The 23814-nt window shown below is 50.0% G+C and overlaps 1 protein-coding gene across 1 annotated transcript in view; it reads right to left on the bottom strand.

Moving 5' to 3' along the window:
• Window positions 1-23814, bottom strand: part of Ih (hyperpolarization activated cyclic nucleotide gated potassium channel Ih) — a 325658-nt gene that overhangs the window by 35538 nt on the left and 266306 nt on the right. The window contains exon 2 of the mRNA XM_037412101.2: window positions 2651-2866. Coding sequence (XP_037267998.2) covers window positions 2651-2866 — 216 coding nt within the window. The remainder of the gene's footprint in view (window positions 1-2650; window positions 2867-23814) is intronic.

Raw genomic sequence — 23814 nt, 5'->3', positions numbered from 1 at the left:
GGCACTCTAACGCAGCGCCTACAGAATAGCATTCACCGATTTTCTTGCGCAGAACATCAAATGTTTGCAGTGTAGCATGCAAATTCGGGGCCAATTTTTTTGTTTTTAATCTCTTAGTATATATATTTTCCACGTCACTTCCGTGATGGAAGTACGTCATCGGAGCCATGGTGGACTCCGGCATGAAACACTTTTGTGTCAAAAAAGCCGGAAGTGTCGTCCGTAAATCGCTTTGGTACACTATTTGGGGGTAGGTGGCAGCCAGGTAACTTGTGGTGCGCTCTCTTACATGAATGTAAGAAGTAGAGTTCATAGTGTGTGCACGGCGCGCGCTCATGCGTTGTGCTGCCCGCTGAGGTGTCTCTCGCTGGTTCAGTGAGCTCACTTTCACAAAATTTCCGTCTCTCCGTGGAGCTTTACGTAACGTCATTCTATATATATATACCCACAGCCTCCAAGGGCGTTATAGTGATAGGAGGGGGGAGAATACACTATTTCAATACAGAATACAGATGTTTGGTACGTAGTGGTGTGGTGTGTGCTGCTATTTGGTGCCATTACAAGCGAAGAAAGGGATGGCGTGTAACCATTGGCGTTGCGCGTTTAAACTGCACTCTTGGGGCATCCGTGGCGTCATAGGCTAACCATGCGCAGAATAAGTGAATATATGTGGCGCAACCGCGTCATTGCCACATTACGTCCATGTACAAAACTTGGGGAATGACGAAATAGCGCCACCTCGTTGAGATTCCAGAAAAAAAAACGTGGTAATTCATCGTTTCCGTTATGGAAATGACGCCGATCAATTCTTAGTGGAGCCCGGCATAAAACAGGAAGTAAGGAAGGCGGCAACAAAAGGGAGAAGGCAGGGAGGTTAACCAGAAAGACATCCGGTTGGCTACCCTACACTGGGGGATTAGGGAAGGGGACAAGAAAGATGAGAAACAGGGAAGAGAAGGAAAAGAAACTTGTGCGTGAAAACAAAAACAGAAAAAAAGAAACGCGGAAGCTATCGCTAGCTCATGCGCTCTATCGTTCTTCCGTGCAACTATACGCGCGCACGGTCGGCGTCTCCGCTGGAGGAACGGCCTCCTGCCTTATCGACTGCTGGCCGGCTGGGCATTAAATATAGTGCCACTATATACTGTCCCCTCTTCGCTCGCCGGGTTCTGAAAGCGGACCGCACGAGTCGAGCACGCCAACAGGGACTTGAGACAGGCATGCAAGAAGAAAGCTGCGGCGACCGTTTCGAGCAGTCCGTCTGCACGATCAATTCGTTTTGAACCCCACCACAAGCGGAGCGCGTGCATGCGGGAAACCGCTGTCGCACTTGGGAAGAGTAACGCTGAGCTGCCCGTGAGAGCGCGCTGCATGCGCACATCGATGTATCCGAGAAGGTCAGCTGTTATGACATTAAGCCACGCCATGTACACCTGGTATGGTGATCGAAAAAATAAGAGGCCTCTGTTTTTTTGTTTCTTTTTTCCGCGTCGCAGTCTTTTCTTGATGCAAGTGCTTTGAACGCGACTGCTGAATACGTATGCCGTTTGTAGCACGTGCGATGTTGATGTTCGCGAAAACATCGATTAAAAAAATGAACAGCAGGTCAGTGAAGCATGCAGAGTGTCACACGACAGTGGTCTAACAAGGCATCGAGCTCGCACCAACATCTCGACAATATCTCGATAGTTGTTTAAGCCTGAACAGTAACACGGTAACAACCAATTTAGGCAGCACCAACGTTCGTTTTTTTATCGATATGACATATAAGGAAATGTTAGCGCACAAGTAAGGCGTCGGCTACTCCTTAGCCCTTGAGTGAACGTTGAATCATGGCCTCCGAGATGCCGGGCGCGCGGCGTCGAACCTGCAGCGCGCCCGCCATCTCGGAGGCCATGGTTGAACACATATGTTAAAGGGAAATTAAGAGCAGCGCATGGAAAATATAACACCCGAGCCCACATATGCAAAAACACACCCATGCGCAAATATCAAACAACACCCACACAAAGGTAAGGATGTCTTCGAAAGTGTTCCTTATGAAAAGAAGCACAGTCGAAACGTTGACGTCTACGACATGCTTCATTTGACCGCTCTTCATGACCTAAAGTGTTTATCCCTTTTTACAAACCCTTGTTTTTTTGTTAATGCGGCGACCATGAAGACAGTGTCAATGCCGCAGACAAAAAGGCATGGCTTCGTACACTTCACGTATCGAAAACAAATTCTTTGGTTTAAACCAATGAAATGTTCTAGAAAGTCCTCCCACCGGATGAAAACGCATCTGATAACCCTTATGATAACATCTGCAACCAGCAGCACAAAATTTGTGTGAAGAGCCTTGAGCAGCTGTGCAAAAGGAACCTTCTGAGTCTCCTCAGCAACAGTAATTAGTTGCAGGAAAAAAATACAAAGCAAATGCTTTCTCAGTGGTACCTAATTAGACGACACAGCTTTCAGTGGGTGTTGCCGTGTTTCGCCTTTTGCCAGCAATCTGAAGACTCTATCAGCTCACGTGCTCGGCGGGAAGCTTGTTTAGCAGCTGAGCAACATCGCAGTGAACGTCTTGTCGACGCGTTTTAGGCGGGCGTAGTTATCCTTTTGATGAACGATAAACGTGTGCATGGCCACGGAACCATATTAAACTCACCCGGCGGAGGGCGTCGGGAAGAACTGTACGGCGTCCTGGTTCTTAGGCGTGGCGGTTCCGGGCTCGCTGACATCGATGCAGATCTTGACGTGCGCATCCGGGCAGGCGTCCGGGGTTCCGCTGGCCACCCGCCCGTTAGCCATTCGCTGACCAGCGGCCGCCACGCCCTTGACCGCGCTCGGCGGAGGGGGCTCCGCGTCCAGGGCCTCCGAGCTCCTGCAACCAACGAAGAACAACCACAATAGATGTCAGATGCATGGAGCACACGAAGACTTGCGGGCGCTTTACGGGTCAAAATTGTCACATTCATCCAGGATGTATAACCGGGACCTCCTGATATTCTTATTGAGAGGTCTGTTGATCTAATTTAGTCATTGACTGGTTGGTTTGATTGGCGGGCCGGACAGAGTGGTAGGATGGATGATACAATCGAACTACAAATGTGGGGATATGATTTTTTTCCTTTCACGAACCGTCGACCACATCGTGGGATTTCGCGTAACTGTTTTGCCATTAACAGTAATCTCATAGGCGTCGCGTCTCTAACGAGGACGAAGGTGAACAAGGCGGTACGATGATGCAAAGGGCTTTCTCTCTACGGGATAACAAACACTCGACGGTGGCAAATGTAGTTTGTTGCCAAAAACAATCATCTTGAAGCAGTCACCATGTCGCGAAAAGGACCAGGTGCGGAGTACACCTATACTCTCTTTCTCTCTCTCAAAAGGGCGGCTCCACGGAATGAAGAACTGCTCGAGGAAGAAGCAGAGCACGTGCTTCGCAGCGTGCTTTCAATGTCGCTTATCCGAACGAACGCGCGCTGGCCATTCAGGAAGGTTATATATGTAGTAACTTATACCCAAGATTGCTATTAATTAAAGCCATTGTTTCATCACAATATATTTGGAGATAAATGCGAACTACCATAATGCCTGGTATACGAGCGTCTATAATGCGTACATAATTTTCTTGTTCCTTCATGATTGCGAACTTCCTTGTGCAACAGAAACGTGCCAAAAGAAACGGACAGTGAAGAAAGCTAAAACCAAGCTAAATAGCAGGGGAAACAAAACAGATAAATGATTTCACGTGGCCAAGAAGTGTCACCTGGCCAAAAAACAAAACAAAACAAAAACGAAGTGGTTGATCTCTCTCACACAGGAATCGGTAGAACACACGAAAGTGAAAGGTGCCTTTACAGAAGTAGTTCAATGTTTATTTCACATTGATATGTAATGTATATTGTTGCTTAGTGACTGCGGCACCCTTAGATGTTGATGCACACATGGTGACATCTGGCAGTGCATGTTCTTCACCTGTATACAGATGGTTTCGGTGTTTGTAAACAAACTGACTCTCACCGAACGGCCTACCCCAGCAGACTTCCGATGCGGCATTTCCGGCAATGCTTTTTCGAGGTCCCGGTGGTGTTTTCGCGGCGTGTTTGAGTTTGCTGCTCTATTATTTCTCGCGCATTTTTTAGGATGTGTTTGGGGCAATGTCTAGCGGCTACATGACGGGGCTCGACGTAGCGCACGGCTCGCGTGGCCGACGGGCGCCTTGCAAAATATACGTCGTGGCGTTCCGAAGTTGGCGGCCCCCTGCTCCGTGTGGCCTGCTCAGAGAGTGGTCGCGCCTACACAAACAGAAAATGCATAAATCGTAGGAGACGTTTGTCAGCGAACTTAAAGGGGTCGTGAAACGCTCGCTCTAAAGCGACAATGCGAAGCCACCGGCGTCCACACGCACTAACTAGGTGACGTCATCATAAGTAATTCTTTGCCTATCGAGGAACGCGGAAGCTTTCGGTACTTGCGAGTGCGTGCAACTGGGACGCTCATCAGCGTCTTTGGTTGGTTGCGAAACTTTATTGAGGTCCTGCAAGGCGCGCGTCAGCGCGCAGCGGGCGACTCCCACGTCGGGACCGTTAGGCCAAGCCTATCGGCCGCTCCGCGGGCCTGCTGGACGGCCCAAAGTTGGTCGGCCAGGAGGGAGCTGCGTAGGGCCGCCTCCCACCTGACCGATGTAGTGTTGGGGTTAGTGTACATTGCCTTGCACTCCCAGAGCATGTGCGCCAGCGTGGATACATCCCCACATGCGGGGCAAGCGTCATTGGGAAACACGTCAGGATAAATAGCGTGAAGGGATCTCAGGTTAGGGTACGTGTCGGTTTGCAGTAGTCTGAGCGTAAGGGCCGGTGGCCTATTAAGATTTGGATGAGGGAGTGGATATAGTCTCCGCGCGAGGTAAAAATATTTTGTTATTTCGTTGTACGTGGCAGGCGCGTCCCTGTTTTCCGCAACCCCGTTGGCCCCGAATCGTTGCCCGGAACCCGCGCGGTCGGTTAGTGCGCGCGCGGCCTCGTGGGCAGACTCGTTGAGGTTGGGGGGAGCGCCTTGGACCTGTCCAACATGTGCAGGAAACCAAATCAGTACGCGGTGCTTGATGCCGTCGCGGCCACCACTTTGGAGCACGCGCAGGGCTTTTTTGGAGATTACACCGCGCTCGAAAGCGCGAATAGCTGACCTAGAGTCACTATAGATGACCTCCCTTTCACCTTCCAGGATGGCCAGGGCGATGGCCACTTGCTCGGCAATCGTCGGATCGTCAGTGTGAACCGATGCGCAGTTGGTGATTTGTTGTTTGGAGTCGACGACGACTGCGGAGAAGGCGCGGCTCCCACGGTACGCTGCCGCGTCGACAAAGCTGACGCCGTGCTCCTCACTGTGAATCTGCTTGAGAAGAGTGGCAGCTCTAGCCCGTCGCCTACCACGATTGTGCTCGGGATGGACATTCCTCGGTATCGGCGCCACGGTGATGAGGTCACGAATCTCACGGGGCACCTGTCTCATCTTCTCGTCCACTTCAGCCGGAGAGTGACCGAGCTCTCGGAGTATATGTCTGCCGGTCTGGGAGCTCGAAAGGCGCGCTAGCTGGGCCCGCTCCTGCGCTTCGGCAATCTCCTCCAACGTATTGTGTACTCCGAGCTGGAGCAGGCGCTCGGTGCGCGTCCTGATCGGGATACCGAGGGCCCGCTTGGTAATCTTTCTGAGCAAGACGTTGATCTTGTCACGCTCGGCACGCTGCCAATTGTGCATGGCTGCGACATATGAAAAGTGGCAGAGCACAAATGCATTGACCAGGCGGATTAGGTTGTCTTCCTTGAGGCCTTGGTAACGGTTGGCCACCCGCCGAACCAGCCGAACCGCATTATCCGTCTTGGCGGCGAGCTTGAGTATAGTCTTGCCGTTGGAACCATTGGACTCGATGGTCATGCCGAGGACCCGAATGGAGTCGACTCTGGGTATTACGCTGCCATCTCCGGTGTAGAGCTTGATATCACTCTTCGAGATCGGCTGCCAGTTTTTGGACTTGGGCCCTCGTCTAGTGGGTTGGTAAAGGAGGAGCTCGGACTTGCTTGGGGAACACCTCAGGCCTGTGGGACGGAGGTAATCTTCCGTGGTGTCTATGGCCTCCTGCAGGGAGCGCTCGACTTGCCCGTCGCTGCCACCTGTGCACCAAATGGTAATATCGTCCGCGTAAATTGTGTGGTTAATGCCTTCGATACATGAGAGCCTCTTGGACAACCCGATCATGACAAGATTGAACAGGGTGGGCGATATCACTGACCCTTGTGGCGTGCCGCGCGATTCCAGCTCTATCTCCTCGGAGACAAGGTCTCCCACACTGAGGGTGGCTCTCCTACGGGTCAAGAACGATTTGATATATTTGTAGAATCTGACTCCAAGGCCGAGCTCAGCAATCGACCGCAACACGAAAGAGTGAGTAACATTGTCGAAGGCTTTCTCTAAGTCGAGGCCGAGAATGGCCCGCATGTCTCGAGTGTTGCAGTCGATGACTTGGTGCTTGAGCAGCTTCATAGCATCTTGCGTCGAAAGCTTGGCCCGAAAACTAATCATAGTGTACGGGTAGATCCCATTGTCTTCCAGGTACCGAGTCAACCTATTGAGGACTACATGCTCGGCTACCTTTCCCACGCAGGATGTGAGCGAAATGGGGCGCATGTTGTCCAAGTTGGGTGACCTCCCCGGCTTAGGAATGAGCACGGTGCGTGCGACCTTCCACGGGTCGGGGACCTCGCCGCTCTTCCATGCCTCGTTGATGACCTCGGTGAGGTAGTCGATTGACCGGTCGTCCAGGTTGCGCAGGGTCTTATTAGTTATGCCGTCGGGGCCCGCGGCAGACCTTCCATTGAGCCCGTAAAGCGCCTGCCGAACCTCTTCGTGGCATATCTCGGCGTCCAGTTCAGTGTTGGCTGCTCCTGAGTACTCAGGGTACGTTGTTGTTGCGGGGTTCGAGTCGACAGGGAGGTACTTTTGCACCAGCTGCTTCAAAACCTCCTCTTCTGAAGAGGACTGCTTGGCTTCGTGCATGGCTCGCGCTAGTACGTTCCGCTGGTTAGTTTTGGTGTTAGTCTCGCTGAGCAGGTGCTTGAGCAGGTTCCATGTCTTGCCATTACGCATCTGGCCATCTACCGAGTTGCACACCTCGTCCCACTGCTGCTTGGAGAGGACGCGACAGTGCTCCTCGATGGTCTTGTTTAGGTCGGAGATTTTTTTGCGCAACCTGCGATTGAGGCGCTGGCCTTTCCAGCGGGCGAGAAGTGACTGCTTGGCCTCGAGCAGGTGGGCAAGGCGGCTATCCATTTTTTCAACCGGAAGGTCAGTACTAATATTCTTCGTGGTACTTATGACGTCCTCTCTGAGCTGGCTAATCCACTCCTGTAGGCTTGGCCTGGTTGCAGGTAGGGGTCGGTCGTTGCGGACTTTGCGAAACTGGTCCCAGTTTGTCCAAGAAAACTCCCGTGCCCTCTTTCGAACCACTAAGAACTGCGTCACCAGGACGTAATGGTCGCTACCTAAGTCAATGTTTGAGTTGGCCCACTGTACATCGGGGAGATTCTTGACGAAGGTCAAGTCGGGAGTGGAGTCTCTGCAGGATGAGGTGCCCAACCGAGTTGGAAAGGCCTTGTCGGTGATTAGAGTCAGGTCCATGTCCGTCGCGTTCTGCCACAGTTCCGCGCCCTTGCTGGTATTGTACGGGTAGCCCCAAGTGTGGTGCGGAGCATTAAAATCGCCCGCCACAACCAGGGGGTTGGGACCTGCCAAGTTGACGGCCTTCTTTATGAGGGCCCTGAAGCGCTGCCGTCGGTCCTTAGGGCTACTGTACACGTTGAGAAAAAAGATGCTGCTTCGGTCTGAGCTGCGCGGCAGAATCTCGGTCATGACATATTCGGCGCTGCTGGTGGCCATTTTGAGGTCGTGAGAGATGTGTGTGAGCTTGTTACTGACCAAGGTGCAGACGCCCCGGCCATCAGAATAACGCGAGACGGGCTTGTAACCAGTCAGTGTGACGTTTGGAGTTAATGTTTCCTGAAGCAGAATGACGAGGGGTTTTTCGCTAGAGCATCGAATGTACTGCTGCAAGGACACCTTTTTACTAGGGAAGCCCCTGCAGTTCCATTGCCAAATGAGAAACGTCTCACTTGGCTTGGCCATCTTGGTGCTTTTGTGGGCTGGTGCTGCCCTCAGATTGGCTAAGAATAGCGTGGACGATGGGGCCCGTAGCGCCGGGCTGGGGTTGTACGACGGCGGTTGAGGTCAGAGCTGGTTTCACTACGCTTTCGAGAAACGACTCTACCCTGGATACTCGGTCGTTTTGCGCGGCCAGGGTGATCTGCAGTTGGGCGAAATTCTCCCCGAGCTTATTGATGCTTTCACTGAGCGCGGATAGCGTGTCTCGAAGCTCAGACCTGACTCGAATCGCTACACCTTCCTGTTCGTAGGCGACGGCCCTCTTCTTGGGAGCACTTTGACCCTCACTGCTGCTGTCGCCGGCTTTAGTGCTGTGCACCTCCATGGGTAGGGGCATTGTATCGGCGACGCATGCAGCGGCGGGTTGCGGTGGTGGGTTTCTCGCGTTCTTAATCTCAGCGATTTCGGACATAAGCCTGTTTATAGTTTCCTTCATCGCTGCGTTCTCGCGTTTCAGCTGGGAAATCTCGCGCGCGCTCTCCGCATGCTCTGGGAGTGACCCCGACAGTATCTCAGCTGGCCCTCCTCGGACCGTGTCAGCCCAGGTTATAGAGCCCGACTTCTTGCTTCTCGCTGACACCCCGCTAGGCTGCTGTTGACGCCCGGTAGACCTGGATCGAGACCTGGAGCAGCTCCCAGACTTGTAGCGCCGGGTTCCTCCTCGGGACCGGGAGCGACTCCTGGACCGGGAACGGCCCCTGGAATGGGACCGAGAACGTCGCCTGGAACGGCCCCCGGAACCACGTGACTGCTGGAAGTCTTGCCCATCCGTGGGGGGTGATGGTGGTGCCGTGGCTTGGCCTTGATCGGTGGCGCGAGACTTCTCCCAGCGCCTTCGTCGCACGACATACGGGATCTGGAATCTTTGCCTACAGTCCTTGTCAGCCGTGAGATGTTGCCCACCACACAGCCTGCACTTGGGGGTACACTTGTGTTGTGCGTCAGGATTTGAAGCCCCACAGCCCCGACATACGATGTCGCCTGGGCTGGGACACACATCAGCACGGTGACCGAGCCGACCACAAGCGTAGCAAATGTCTATTTTCTTGCGATAAAGCGAACATTGCACAAGGGTGGGGCCGTAGCGTACAAAGTTTGGGACTCTATGACCGTCGAAGGCGACGATTACCGTACCGGTGCTGCCTATGCGCTTGGCTGCCAGGGCGAGCGGATTTCTTTCATTTACGATCTTGTTGTCAATATCATTCGGGCCGTCTACGAGTGGAATACCTCGGATCACGCCCTTGCACGTGGAATGAGGGGCGGCCTCGTAAGCACTGACCTCGTATGTTCGGCCCATGACGACGATCTGCCGAACTTTGACGTAGTGGTTGGCATTTTCCCTTCTAGGTGTGCTGACAACCATAATATTCTGCTGCACGTTGGGGCATAGCGTGTCGCCCCGCAAATCTTCGGCGCAGATGCTTGTGGCTGCCAGGATTGCATCAGCCACCACGGTGCAGCCGGTCTTGACAATATTGAGGCCTCCGCGGGGCCGAATCACGATCTTCGTATCCTCCCTGGGGAGCTGGGGCATCCGGCCAGCGCGGATGATTCTAGCCTTGATGTTATTGCCACTGTTGCGGCCTCGTGGGGCCTCGGCCGTTGTCGACTTCGTCTCGTTGAGAGTAGCACCATTAAGATTAGCGCCTGCCGAGTGCGCGCCAGCTCTTCTGGCGCCTGCAGACTGCCAACCTCGGTCTTCTGTCACCTCTTCGGGGGTTATGTCCTCCCCCACCACCTGATATTCCATTCTTTTCTGAAAATAAGCCCTGCGAAGAGTGAAAAGAGCACCCGGGAACGGCGACGCGGCTGGCGTCGCGCCGGCGTGGGCTTACCTCGTTAGGCTTAGCCCAGGCGGTGGCCGGCTCCGGAGAAAAACGTTCCAAAACGTGAAAATAGTCCACTCACGCAGCAGGTTTTGGCATCAAAATAGTCCTGGCACTTTCACTGATGCGACACAAACAAAGCTGAACGCTCACTTGAAAAATTCACTTGAAGATCATTGTAGGAAGCAGGAGCCACTCGAAGGTCGTATGAACAACACAGACGCCGCACCGCGTCCCATCAGCGTCTTTGTCATACGCAATCAGCGCTAACTTGAACTCTGGCGTCATATTAAGTAGCGTCCTTGTGGAACGCGGAGCGTCCTTGTGGAACGCGGATCGCGTATGGCAGACGCCGATGAGCGTCTCTTGCGCGTGCTTGGTATGCCATAGAGTTCCGTGTTCCTCGATAGGCAAAAGATTATACGCAGGTCCACTCGGGCTGAAGACACAGTTAGCGCATGTGGCTGCCAATGGTGCCGCATTTTCGTTGTAAAGCGACCGTTTCACGACTCCTTTAATTGAGTCACTTGGTTGTGCATGCATGCCGACGATGTGGATGCGCTTTGAAGTCGCAGACCGGGAATTGACAGCGCACACCTGTCTTTTCCCTTTCCGCGTCTTCAAAGTGCAGCCACACTGTCGACATGCAGGAGAAGACCTACTCGATTCATAGTGAATTTGTTCAATTCAACTTTTCGACTAGAACTTTAAACCTTCTTCCTGTTGAACCCGGAACATAATTCTGTTTTCGTCTGAGCACGCGATCTCAGGATAAAATGCTTATTTCTGCGTCTGTGTCACACCGCACTTTTTAAAGAGATCAGCGGCGATCAGGACCGCTCGTAATCAGACGTGTTTGTCTGACTGAAAAGTTATAAAATGTACCGATTTGATAAGTCAACTGCGGCTGCAGGGTCACACGAACTATTATGGTTTACTCGCGAGTAAGCTATTCATGAATCAGACTTTCAAGTCGAACCTACCCAAATCTACAGTCTATGTTCATGCCCAAAATATAAATTAGCTTGAGTGTGGCGATGTTCATTAGCGACAGAAAGAAAGGCGATGAGTCATATTTGCTCGCACAGATGAGAGCCCACTCAACGGCATCACTTGAAAAAAAAAATCAAATGCAACGACAACGAAACGTGGTTACCACGACGTACATGTTGTGCGGCGATTCATGTTAAGCGCGGCTACTTCGTGTCCCGTGTTGTGTAAAACAGTACACATCGCTGATATTGCTCAAACTATAAAATGAACAGCTTTGCGATGACTTTTCAGTGTTAGCTTTCTCGTTTTGCTACCCATTTCAGGTGTCAGTACACTTGTTTGCCACAGGTGGAAGAGGACAGCGACCGGTGTGTTCCCGGTAACCGGGTGCCTTCGATTAGTCTAACGTCTGAATATCGCCTCTGCGCCATTAGTCTGCGCTGAGCTTTACATTGCCTTTGATGAAGTGGGCAGAACAAACCTACGTGCTCTTAGCGGGAATCCATTTTTTTTTCGTGATGGCAGCAATGCAGGCGCTCTTTCTATCGTCATTGGTCAGAAAACAACGTTTTGGCCAGCATACAAAATTTTTTCTGGTTGATTTTTTATATGCTGTACTTGCAAAATTTAACAACGTCATATCCGTGACGGAAATACGTCAGTGAAGTCTTGGTGGACCCCGGCATAAAGCACTTTCCTGTTAAAAAAGCGATGAATATATGTGTCGTAGATTTTCAACAAAAGATCAGTAGCTGAAGCATTTCCGTCTATGTGTCAATGTGCCTTTTTTCAGACCGTGTCCGCTAGCGCTACCCTTCCAAGTATGAATTTCCAACTCGCCCAAGAAACAACACTTTTAAAACAGATAAAGAGGGTGAAGGAGGGGAAGCCGGAATGTGTCAGTACTCGCATTTAAAGGGACACTAAAGAGCAAGACGATTTCGCTCGTGCCTTTGTGGCTGCAGATGTTTTTTTCAGAATCCCCCACTCGGGCTTCGCTTTCAGGTCGAGGTTCAGGTGCATATAAAACCCCAGGACCCAATACGTGCAATGCGCATGTGTTTCGCCGATAACACTTCATTTTAGTGTTTTCGTTTGATGCGCTCCGTTAATTCTATTCACCTATCACTGCGGCTACTACTGACACCGTCAACCTCTATTCCCAAGATGAACTACTTTTACAGGAAGTAAGTTTACATATTGTACTTGTCGATTCGCCGGTCTTCTGTTTACTTTTCTCGTCTTTTGCGGCACCTGAAAAGCGGTCAATAAATGTGGCGCAAGAAACGGAGACAAAAAAAAAAAAAAGCGCGCGTACGCTGGGCTGTGTATGTGTGCCCATTTTCTGTGGCCCCGGAATAGAGCCACGAGTGAATGGTCTTGACCTGACGCACCGTACCTTGTACAGGAGGGACAAAAAAAAATAACCTTTTTTTTTACCATAATGTGAAACTTTTGCTTAATGAACATTATCGGTATCGTGAATCAGGCTTGTCCCTTGCATGTTCACACGACCTTTGTTTACGGAAGCTGGCTCCTAAGTACACAAATTCCTAAGTGATTAAAGAAACTTGTCCTCGATTCCTCGATTTATTAATTTATTCTTTGAAAACATAAGGAGATTGAGTGTTGTAGTGCGTACAATGTAGTAACGCTGCCGGTTTTCTTCGGAGAGGCACAAAGAAGAAGCACAAGGAAAATTTTGAGACGTTCGGTGTTGTTTAATAAGTGTTGTACAATCAAGAACCCATGGCACACTAATTAGCCGAGGCGGCATATTGATCGTGACTCCTCGCGTTGCTTTTCTGTAAGCAGGCACTTCTTCTAGAGCATTAATTATAAAACCCTCCCCGTTGCTTGGTACTGCAAACTGTGCGTCCTCGCGACGACAACAACAACGAAAAATTTGCATCTATAAGATGAACTGGGGCGAAGCACCTGAATGAGCTCTCTCTGAATCTCACAGCGAGGCGAGATGACATCAATTACGAGTAGCGTCGAGAAGTCAGGGTGTACCTTGACTTGTACTCTCGTCGTAGATAGTAGATAACTTTCTACCCGACAGCCAGGAAGCCATGTGCTAACGCTAATTGCTCCGTCTTACTTCGTGAGATTCATGTGCGCGCTTATCGTCGTTTTTATGTGTAAAGAGATGAGATAATAAACGTTTAGTGGCTCTGAGTCAACCGAAGAGCACCCTTTCTTCGATGTGTGTAAGCGTGATAATAATCTATATAGAGAGACAGAAGATGGCTTAGGCCACAAGTTAGTTCACTCGCTAATCGCGTTATAGCCACTACAGGCCGATTCGCTGACATTTTTGTTGCATTCCTGAAGGAGAAATGCTCGAAATGCTGCATACTTTCTGGATACGTGAGTACAGTCCACGACGGTGGAACTGAAAACTTTCCTATTTCACGCTTTGTTTGAGTTAGCAGATTGGAATTGGAAGAAGGGTGAATACAGCAAGTAGTTTTAATGAGGTCACCTGGTTTACATTCTGTGCAGAAGCAGCGTTAATTAGATGCCCTCTTCTTGCAACGCTGCAAAAAGTTTATTTTTGAAACATGTTGATGTTGAGGTTTTCGTGATATCGGGACGTGTACCCAGCCGATATATAGCATATAGAGTTACACTATAGGAAACTCTGGCGCTAGCGTCCGTGGGAGCTGCAACGCACGGCTCTTCAGCGAGCATAGGGATGACGGGTATCTCAGGTTTTGGTGCACGTTAAAGAACCCCAGGTAGTCGAAATTTCCCATGCCCTCCTTTACGGTGTCTCTCATAATCATATTGTCACGGGGTCGTGACGTGGCCAAAGACAGGATAGTTTGTGCTGGGTTTTAACTGTTTATTTGGGTGAACCTGTGCCCGGTAAACGTAAAGTTCGATTACAGTAGCAGTGTTGCACAGATAGCAGTGAACGGAGCGCCGAACGTCGATCAACTACTGACAAGCGGCGAAGCGCGTCGGCATTTATACTCTTGCCGTCGAATGTTCTAGCGTTATCGCTGGCGGTGGCGTAGGTTCCAGAATAATCTGTACAGTTCGCAAAGTAGGCGTGATCTTATCGAAATGATCTACTACAGTCCGGAAGCTTCTCGAAAACTGCAGGCGCGGTTTGCGCTGAGAATTGTGTAGTGTTTTGGGACGATAACAAAACTTGGGAAATGGAATGTGGCAATATGGTGGTTTTGGGACGTAAGACACCACATATCAATCAAGGAATGACGGGTATACAGTACACGAATGTGTCCAATCTTTGTATTTATGACTCCGTTTATGTTCGCGTGGCTTGAAGCTGTTTTGTCAAGAATCAAAATAAGCAAACTCGTATACATGTAATTCTTACATGTCTTGTCAAGAATTCTCACAGTTCTTAAATGTACGAGTTTTTGTCAAGTTCGAATGGGTTCGTTCTTTCGTTTGAAGCAAAACCGAAACACACCAATAAACCAAACCACAAGTGCGAATCGAGGCCCGCAAGTACAAAGACTAGGAAAATCCATGTACTACTCATTCCCATGGTCGCTGAACGATCGCAGCGCCAGAGTAACTGGGGCGATAGCGTCCATTCTAAGACCCCTCCCTCCACATTTCGCCATTTATCGAAGTGTTGGCGTGCGACGGTATGTGCTGTATTCTTTACAATCATCATCATCATGAACATCATCATCATCATCAGCCTGACTACGTCCACTGCAGGACAAAGGCCTCTCCCATGTTCCGCCAGTTAACCCGGTCCTGTGCTTGCTGCTGCCAATTTATACCCGCAAACTTCTTAATCTCATATGCCCACCTAACCTTCTGTCTCCCCCTAACCCGTTTGCCTTCTCTGGGAATCCAGTTAGTTACCCTTAATGACCAGCGGTTATACTGTCTACGCGCTACATGCCTGGCCCATGTCCATTTCCTCTTCTTTATTTCAACTATGATATCCTTAACCCCCGTTTGTCCCCTAATCCACTCTGCTCTCTTCTTGTCTCTTAAGGTTACACCTACCATTTTTCTTTCCATTGCTCGCTGCGTCGTCCTCAATTTAAGCTGAACCCTCTTCGTAAGTCTCCAGGTTTCTGGTCCGTAGCTAAGTACCGGCAAGATACAGCTGTTATATACCTTTACAATAGTGTAATAATATATTCTTTACAATAGTGTAAGTATAATTACACCACTGCTCGCGGTGTATTATGCGCTAGCCTTCTGGTGATCCACGCACAGAGTTCTTTGACAGGCGTGTACAGGCGCGCAGTTGTCTAAATTGCCGTCTAGAAGCCCGATTATACCGCTTGCTGTGCCGATGTTAATGCCTTACCGAGCGGGAAGACAAAACGTCAGCGAGTGCGCTGGAGCGCTTTCTTCGACCGGACAGGATGACGTTGATGACGTCAGTCGATAAACTGTTACGCCGTCACCGACAGAACACCAACGGCATGCTGCGATTGACGCCATTATGGTGTAGGAAAAGTTAGTGTTGTTTGGTTTATTCCGAAAGCTTTCTTGTATCGAAAATACATTTCATTGACTGTTTCTTGCTCATGTGAAGGCAATTCTATTTTCAAAAGGCGCTGACTTATGCTGGAAGCTCAGACTGAATCGCGCAGGAATAACCTGCTAATCCGCTTACCGCTCTCGTCGTATATGTGTGCACCCTAACCATAGGGATTTTGCTTTTGGGCGTGAAAGCTATAACTGTTGTTTCTTGCTGATTACATGTTTAGCTGTCATCTTAAGATTGGAAAACGAAGAAACGAAGTTTTATTGTGCCGGCTTTAAAGTATATTGCTTGCAAGCTCGCGCTTAGCGCGTGATTAAACGCGCACGTGGTGCTGTATACCAAACTTCGCAACCTCACAAGGCTTGTTGTCGGAAAAGAACCAAAGGAAAAGCAAGAGTACGTTTGCTTGATATGCTCTGTCATCCTCACAGGTGATAATATACTTCTGCGTCCATGCTGTCGCATGTAGCTTTCTCATTTTCAAATCTTGAAAGGCTCCACGAACCTCCAAGACTGCGCATGAACTTGCTAATAGTTAAAGAAAAGGAGAATAACGCAATAGTGCTTTCCGGGAGCTTGTATTTCTCTTTTTGTTTCGTTAAAGGCTAAATCAACTGTGGAGCCGTGCTTGAAGCAGTGTCGCGACGCGAAAGGTCCGGCCGCGGCAGCGGCGTCCGGGGAGCGGCGGTTATCCGTCGCAGACTAGACGGCGACAGGACACTTCGGGAAAGCGGGCAGGATTTTGGGCCGTGGTCTAGGGAGAGAGAGAGAAGGCAATGGCACAGCCGCGCCTATACGCGACCGTGTGCCTTCGACGTGGATGATGACAGCGAGAAGGGGAAGCGAGAAAGCGTGGGAAGAAAGGAAGGGTTCCCGCAGAAAGTGACTGGCGGCGGTTGAGGGGGCAAGACGACGGCGGGAAGCAAAAGGGGGGCACGGCACCAACCGCCACCAAGAAGCGCGGCGCGAGGGTTGGCGGAACAGCGGCTGAAATCGATCGTCGCCGGCGACGGCGCGCGGCTGGAGCCGCCAGGGCTCGGACTCGAAGAGGAACGACGGAAGAATAAGAAAAGAGGGGTGACTTCGTCGTCGTCCGTCGCCGTGGCCTGGCCCGCGTCCAGAGACCGGACTCCGGTGGGACCTCGGTGGAGGGAAGCGTACAAGCATGACTCGTGCTGCGCGTCCCGCCGTCCCACGTACCACTGTGAGCTCGGAGCAAGTTCGGGAAAAAACAAAAACAAAATCGCCCAGTAAAGTGTTAGCTGACGGGAACGCCTGAGGAACATGTATCTTCCCCGGAACGATGCTGAGTGGGCACTCATCCGTCTTAGCGTTCCGACACTTGTATAGGAAATTTCGTTTTCGTCTTCGATTGTTGCAGTGAAAAACGGGGCGCAAGACAGAAGGGAAGGCGGTGACGCAGACTAGCGTGCGCTAGTTTGGTTGAAGGTGGACCGTGTCTGTAACTGTGCCAGATATAGGTCTCGTTAACTTAGATTATGGTTTGTGCTACCTCACTAGCGTGACAGTGTGAAGAGTTGATTGATTGATATCTGGGGTTTAACGTCCCAAAACCACCATATGATTATGAGGGACGCCGTATGGAGGGCTGCAGAAATTTCGACCACCTGGGGCTCTTTAACGTGCACCCAAATCTGAGCACAAGGGCCTACATTTCCGCCTCCATCGGAAACGCAGCAGCCGCAGCCGGGGTCCGATCCCACGACCTGCGGGTCAGCAGCCGAGTACCTTAGCCACTAGAACGGTGCGGTGGGGCCAGTGTGAAGAGTGTGTTAAGGAATTAGACCAACGTAACCCATTCAACCTCAAGTTGATGAATCACGCTTCTATATTCACCCCAAACCTTTGTTCTGTTCCTGATAGCACTAAAACACAACTGGAGATAGTGCCCGTAGCTTTCCCGTCATCGAATATATAGAGTTTCCTAGTATACACTAGAGGGAACTCTGGCGCTAGTGTCTATGGGAGCTGCAACACACGGAGCTTCAGCGAGCATGGGAATGATGAGTAGTACACACATTTGTCTAATTTTCGTACTTCTGGCCTGCTTCTGGCTCCGCGTGTGTTCGTGTGGCTTGGAGCTGTTTTTTAACGAAAACATAAATTGGCAAATGTTCACCGTTTGCGCTTCAAAACCTTATTCTTTTAGGCTTACCATTTTGAATCAAGTCACTAAGTTCAAAAGGGTTTGTTCTTTCTTTCAAAACAAAACCGTAACCAGCAATAAACGAAGCCGCAAGTACGATTCGCAGCCCGCAAGTATGAAGACTAGGCAAATAAATGTGTATACTACCCATCATTCCCATGGTCGCTGAACCATCGCAGCGCCAGAGTGCCCTCTAGTTAATTTTGAGAAACACTATGATCGAATAGACATAGTTTCGAAATGGCCGCCCGAGCGCATGACGTTTGGTACAAACAAGTATGGGCTGTAGATTATCGCTGAGTCCATGGCAATGATTTAGCGTTAGATTTTTTATATCTGAAGAACACAACATATACGCATGCAAAACAGACTTTTGCAGCGCCTGTGTAGTGATTGTTCATGTGTCCTGACCTCCATGTAATGACAGAAGGGGCTGACATATCGTGTTGCGCAAGCGTGCAGATGGCTGAAATCGATATCAGATAGATATCGATTTCAAAAAAGAAGTTCTGTGGGTTTGGTGCACATATAATCAAGAAATAAAGGAGCATACTTACGAATATAGGATACTTTTTTTACTCTACGTTTCGGCCGTGGCAAGGCCTTCGTCAGGATGAACCTGTCACGTACACGAAGCTTAAGGGTCTTCCAATGTTTTTGAGATATACTACCAGCACCAACTGTTGGCAACTAACTAATGGCTAAAGCCGGCTAATATTGGTTATCCCCTATGATACTGGCATAATAACGACCTCATCTTCATTCAGTTTGAGAAAAGGAGGAGATATTGAAAAAAAGGAAAAGACGCTATTTCTGTAACCCTAGTTGGGAACACGTCTTCAGCGCATTAGTTCAATTTAATGATTTAGCTATGCTCTACCTTTTTTTTCTTTATTTCGTCTTTGTTTGCCACCTTCTGCGTCACCATCTGTTTGAATAACAACAAAAAAAAGTGTGACCGATCGATCTCTACACCTGAAAGGGTACGACGTCAGCTCCGTCTCGGTGGTTTGGCCATTTCGACGATTGCTACAATTTTCTTTCTTTCTTTCTTTCTTTCTTTCTTTCTTTCTTTCTTTCTTTCTTTCTTTCTTTCTTTCTTTCTTTCTTTCTTTCTTTCTTTCTTTCTTTCTTTCTTTCTTTCTTTCTTTCTTTCTTTCTTTCTTCGCATTGGGTCGAGACGCGCCGCCGTAGCGGTCATCGTGCGGAACATCGCGTAATACGCCGGCTCCTTTCGGGCATACATTCCGAGTAGCTTCTATACCGAGTCACGTTGGGCAGGAATAGGAAACGACGCGACGCCGAAAGGCGCTTGCCTTATACTCGCCGGCTCCTATCTTCGAGCGGGTACATTCTTCTTCACGGGGAACCCCGCATTTCCAGCTTCCTTCTATTACTTCGTCACCGCAGGGTTTCGAGCTATTTATTTTTCTGAATTTTTCAACCTCTTTCTTTTAACATTTTTTTGAGCGAATTCGCCGCTTCCTTTTCAGCTCGTTTGAGCCAGCGAAAGTAAAACAAAAAAAGAAGCTCCTTCCCCATTCTTGTGCTTTCTTTCCTTTTTTTTTTGTTGGTCATGTCGCGAGGAAAAACCTATTAGTAAAAAAGGAAAGTTTTCGGTTATGGACGGATGATTCTCGGTCCGGAGGCAGTGCGTGTCCTTGTTGTAATGGAATTACGCCGGGCCATTGTTGCGACAAGCTTTGAAGCAGATTTCGCGACCTTAATGTGGATGTCTCGAGCGTCGCGTTCGTTGTCACGCAGCCTCAACAACCCTTTACCCCATCTGAGTAGAAAGATTAGCAAGCTTCTTCCAACTTTTTGGTTCTTCGTAAAAAAACTTCGCGCGGCTACTTCGCACGCGGTTATGAAATTGTCTGCATTATTTTTTTTCGTTCACAAGGTTACGGGTTAAGCAGGCGAGGTGTTAACAAACGATTGTTGAAAACATGTAGGCACTCTCGTAATTGAACACAGAATGAAGAAAGTGGGCGGTTACAGGCGTCAGAAATTTGGTTTGATTTTTTTTTTTCGTTTCAGTTCTTGAAAAGCGGGTAGTACTGTGCTGAAAAGCTGTTCAGTGGGCTGGCACACGTATCCAGTGTCAGTGCGAATACTGTTACTGTGAAATTCATTAACGCGAATGTTCAAATTTCTTGACTCATATTTCTTCAACTTACGGGAGACACTTTTTCACACGTTACAGTGCTTCGATACGCACTGAAAAAATGTGATCAGTGAGAGTTCGATATTCGATGATCAGCAATCCTGTGGAGGCGTGTTTGCCTGTATACTCTTCATCTTTCTGGTATCGCAAATAACCGTAGTTTGTGAATTCTGAACAACCTAAAGACATCTCATTGTCAATGTCTGGGCCGTCTAACTTGTTGTGTAATTATCCAGGTGTTCGCGCTGTGGGGGCCGGATACTGACAGTAAATATAGCGAGAGGGATAAGAGGGGACGCCTAGCTTGCACCAACAAAGGTAAAAAAACAGGGAAAAAAGCATGAAGAAGCAGTAACTAACACATTACGACTAGACATGTTTTAGTTACGACCTAACTGCTAGACGGAATAAAGGGAAAAAAATGTCTTTTTGAATGTGCAGTATTACGCTCGGGAAACAAATCTGTAAGAGAGAGAGAGAAAGAGAAATGTACGGGCTGATAATTTGCCGTGAGAGTAGGCGCACAAAAGGCCGCAGCATCGACGCGTACATGAATGAAAGCCGACGTCACACGGACGCACGGACGCTCGTTCGATGGGCGTCAACGCGTGAACGTGATTCCGCGTGATTTCGCGTGGGTGTCAACGCGTGAACGTGACGCGAGGGCAAAAGCGCGCGACGGCACATCTGCCGCACCGTGCTTTGGGCCCTGTCACGGCATTTCACGCTCAAGCGACTCATCCGCAGAAAGTACGAACTGTCCCGCCTTTCTCTCTCTCCCAACAGTTTGCCTTCCGCAGCACTGCCGGGATTTATGTTTCACCCCCATCCCGCGCGTCCTTCAGGGGGCTCGAGTGTCCGAAGGTTCACTAACTAAAACGTGATCGCACTGCGCGGGTGGCCCGAAAAAACGAGTTTTCTGGCGTTGTTCTTGCTTTTTATCGCACACGGCAACAAAAACATCGCAGCCCGACGTGTTAGCGGCGCTCCTCTCGAGGGAAACCCGTCCTTCCTTTCATCTTCGAAGGTTCTACGCTGGGGCCCGCTTGTTAACGCTGCGAATGTATGGGAATGTACTGTACGGTGCGTGCGCGTGACGACGAAACAATAGAAGCAGCGCCAGCAAGAGCTGATGCAGCTTGCTGTCACGTGGTGCGGGCCAATAAGGCGACGCGGTTCTCCCCTTCTGGTCGGCCAGTGCTGCACAGTTTTATTTTTGCTCCTTTCTTTTCCTTTGTTACGTCATCTGGAAAAAAAGCTAGCCGCCATCCCTTCGCTTGCAGTAGTACAAGTTTTCCACGTTCTTTATCGCGTCATTTTATCTCTTTTTTTATTCTCTTTTTCTTTTCGCTCGACGGGGCACTTATTTGTACGCTAGGCATATACCAACCCCATAACAGCGCGTCTCGAGGAGACAAAACTCGCGATTTGGCCGAGTGACGCTTTCCGCTAGAGTGCACGCACACACGCAGTCACCTCGCTTGCTAGTTCGCCCAAACGACGTTTTGATCCAGTCTGCCTGCGTCTATATTGCCATGACGATTCCTCTACTCCGTGCAGCTCCGCGTTGTCGTATGCTTGCATCTCGAAACAACCTGTACAGTATAAGAACACGCACGCAACCGTTCGCAGAGCCTCGCCTTCCACAAGGACCTACGCAGCGCCTGCCTCTTTCTTTCCCGTGCAGAACGTACAAACTCCAGACAAACGCAAAAGAAAAGGAAGAGTCGGTCGTTGCAACGAAAAAAAACGCTCTTTCCAGCCCTGCTTGTGTATCTCGGTTTTTACGGCGGCCTCCGCAGAAACGACTAGTGTAGACTTGTACGAGCGTCAACCCTGGAAGTGCTTGTTTGCTGTTCCGCAGTGGTCCCGTTGTAGACGACGCTCGTAACCACTTTTAGGCAGCGCTCGTAAGCGATGCAACCATCTCAAGATCCTTTCATATTTCTCTCTTTTTCCTAGAAATCGTTACGTACCAGAGGAGCCAGCTGGGCCAGTCTTGTACCGTACACCACAATGTCTCCCAACCGGCATGTTCCTTCGCATCCTACTGCTAACATCTCCGCTCAGATCCACGAAAGAAATATTCCCCTGTACCCTTGCACCCAATCGAACGCTCAGAAAGCCGTTTCTATTAATAATACCAGTCGAACCTGGCGCGCTTGTTAGTTTTGTCACTTTAAATTGCGCTTGCCTTTAGTTATTGCTAGCGTTCGTTACTAATTTTTACAACTTCTAATGCACACCAAGCGATGACTGGGCACTGTGAAGCGTTCTCTGGCTGTTCAGTATTTTTTGCCGTGTGCTTGTGCCATGCTGATAGACAGAGCGCGAGATAGAAATCAAAGCTAAGTCTACGTGAAAGGCACGGAGGTTATCTAGTTGTAAGTTTTTTTTTTTCCTTTTGCTTGTGCTCCGTCATTTTACGCTGTTTTCTGTCAGCTATGTCGTATCGGCAAGCCCGAGCGTTTATTGTAGAGTTTAATCAAAATATAAATGTTCGGTTTCCAACCCCGCGCCTGGGTTGGACGGGGCCACGGGGTAACACAAAGTGACGAAAAAGAAAAAAATAAAAGAAATGGCTAACTGAAGTGACTGGTGAGACATTGACGCCGCATTACAAGTGTAAAGGAGTCTCGTTTTTGAACATAGTTACGGGCAGCAATGTATATAGGGAAAAAAGAAATCCGAGAACGTTTGTGGTTAGTCTAAATTAAGGACACGGGTATAATCAAGGCATTATGTGCGCCGCCTTGAGGTCGCCCCGTTAATTACGCCAACAGCTTTGCCTGGACCGCACCCGAAAAAAAAAAAAACTGCTGAGCAACCGGTACAGGTATAAAGACATGGTGTCGTCCGGCGGCATGGCGCTTCGTTTTGAGAGACGTTATTATGCTCAGCGGGGCATCCTAGGTATCGTAAAAGAGTACAGAAGTTAAGGGAAAGAAGGGTTGTTTGGGAAGTTGAAGAAAGGTCAGCGAGAACGATTTCGAGCTGCTTGAAGATGGCACGTCCAGGAAAAAAAAGAAAAAAAAAAACAGCCTGTGGCGAGGTGGGTTGCGGCGGTCTTACATACGGCTCGCGTGGCCAGAAGACGTAAACGGCGAGCGGAAATGACGCTATCTCACGTAACGCGCGTAGCGTCGTTGGCGGACCGCCAAGGAAGGCCTCAAGGCCGGCTGTAAATGGTGGCCGACTGCGCTCGCTAGCTGCGCTGTTTGGCGACTGTGCCGGCGGCACTACCTCGTGCGGTACTGTACGTTCTACGCGATACACGTACGCACTTCGTGCAGCCATGCCCGCTGTGCAGCGTGTATACACCGGCCGCGAGCGCTTCTCTTCGCAGCGCTGGCGCCGATTCGCTGGCCTTGGCCGGGAGGCGGCGCCAGCTTCATTTCGGCACTGCGGTCCCGTTATGCCGCTACTGGAACAGGTCCAGAAGCAAAACTGTGATGAGCAGTATTAGAGAGAAGGAAAGGGCGCACTCCTTAGTGGGGCGGAGGTAAAGACGCAAGCGCTGTTCGCGTTTCTTTCGTTTTCGCTTGTCGGTGCGCGGTGGTTGCGGAAGTGGCGAAGTTTTCTTTCACTGCTGGTGCTACTGTTAGACTGGTGAAAGCCACCGGTCACGCAGCTGTCTCTGTTGCTATTGCAGCGCGCGCTGATTTAGTTTACTGTCGACGAGGTGGTCTCGCTGGTAGTGGCAGTCGTTTTGCATCTTCGGAAGGCTCTCCGTTAACGTAAGGTATGTCATACTTACGACGTGTAGCTTGAAAGTTGAGACAACGCCTCCTTTATTTCTTTCAATGCCAGCGCAAACGCACGCTTCTCAACGGGAGCCGTCGGTCCGCCTTAGTTCGAGGAGTGGTCGCGATGCGACGCCACATGACGGGTAGCGCTGCTTGCGTCACACGTGCTTCCGAGCGCTTTCCCCCGGAGATGCGACAGGCGTGTTGCCCAC

The sequence above is a fragment of the Rhipicephalus microplus genome, chromosome 1 (genome assembly GCF_043290135.1).
Source record: "Rhipicephalus microplus isolate Deutch F79 chromosome 1, USDA_Rmic, whole genome shotgun sequence".
NCBI classification, from domain to species: domain Eukaryota; kingdom Metazoa; phylum Arthropoda; class Arachnida; order Ixodida; family Ixodidae; genus Rhipicephalus; species Rhipicephalus microplus.
Note: the sequence above shows the minus strand (reverse complement) of the source record. Positions and strands in the feature narration are given on the sequence as shown.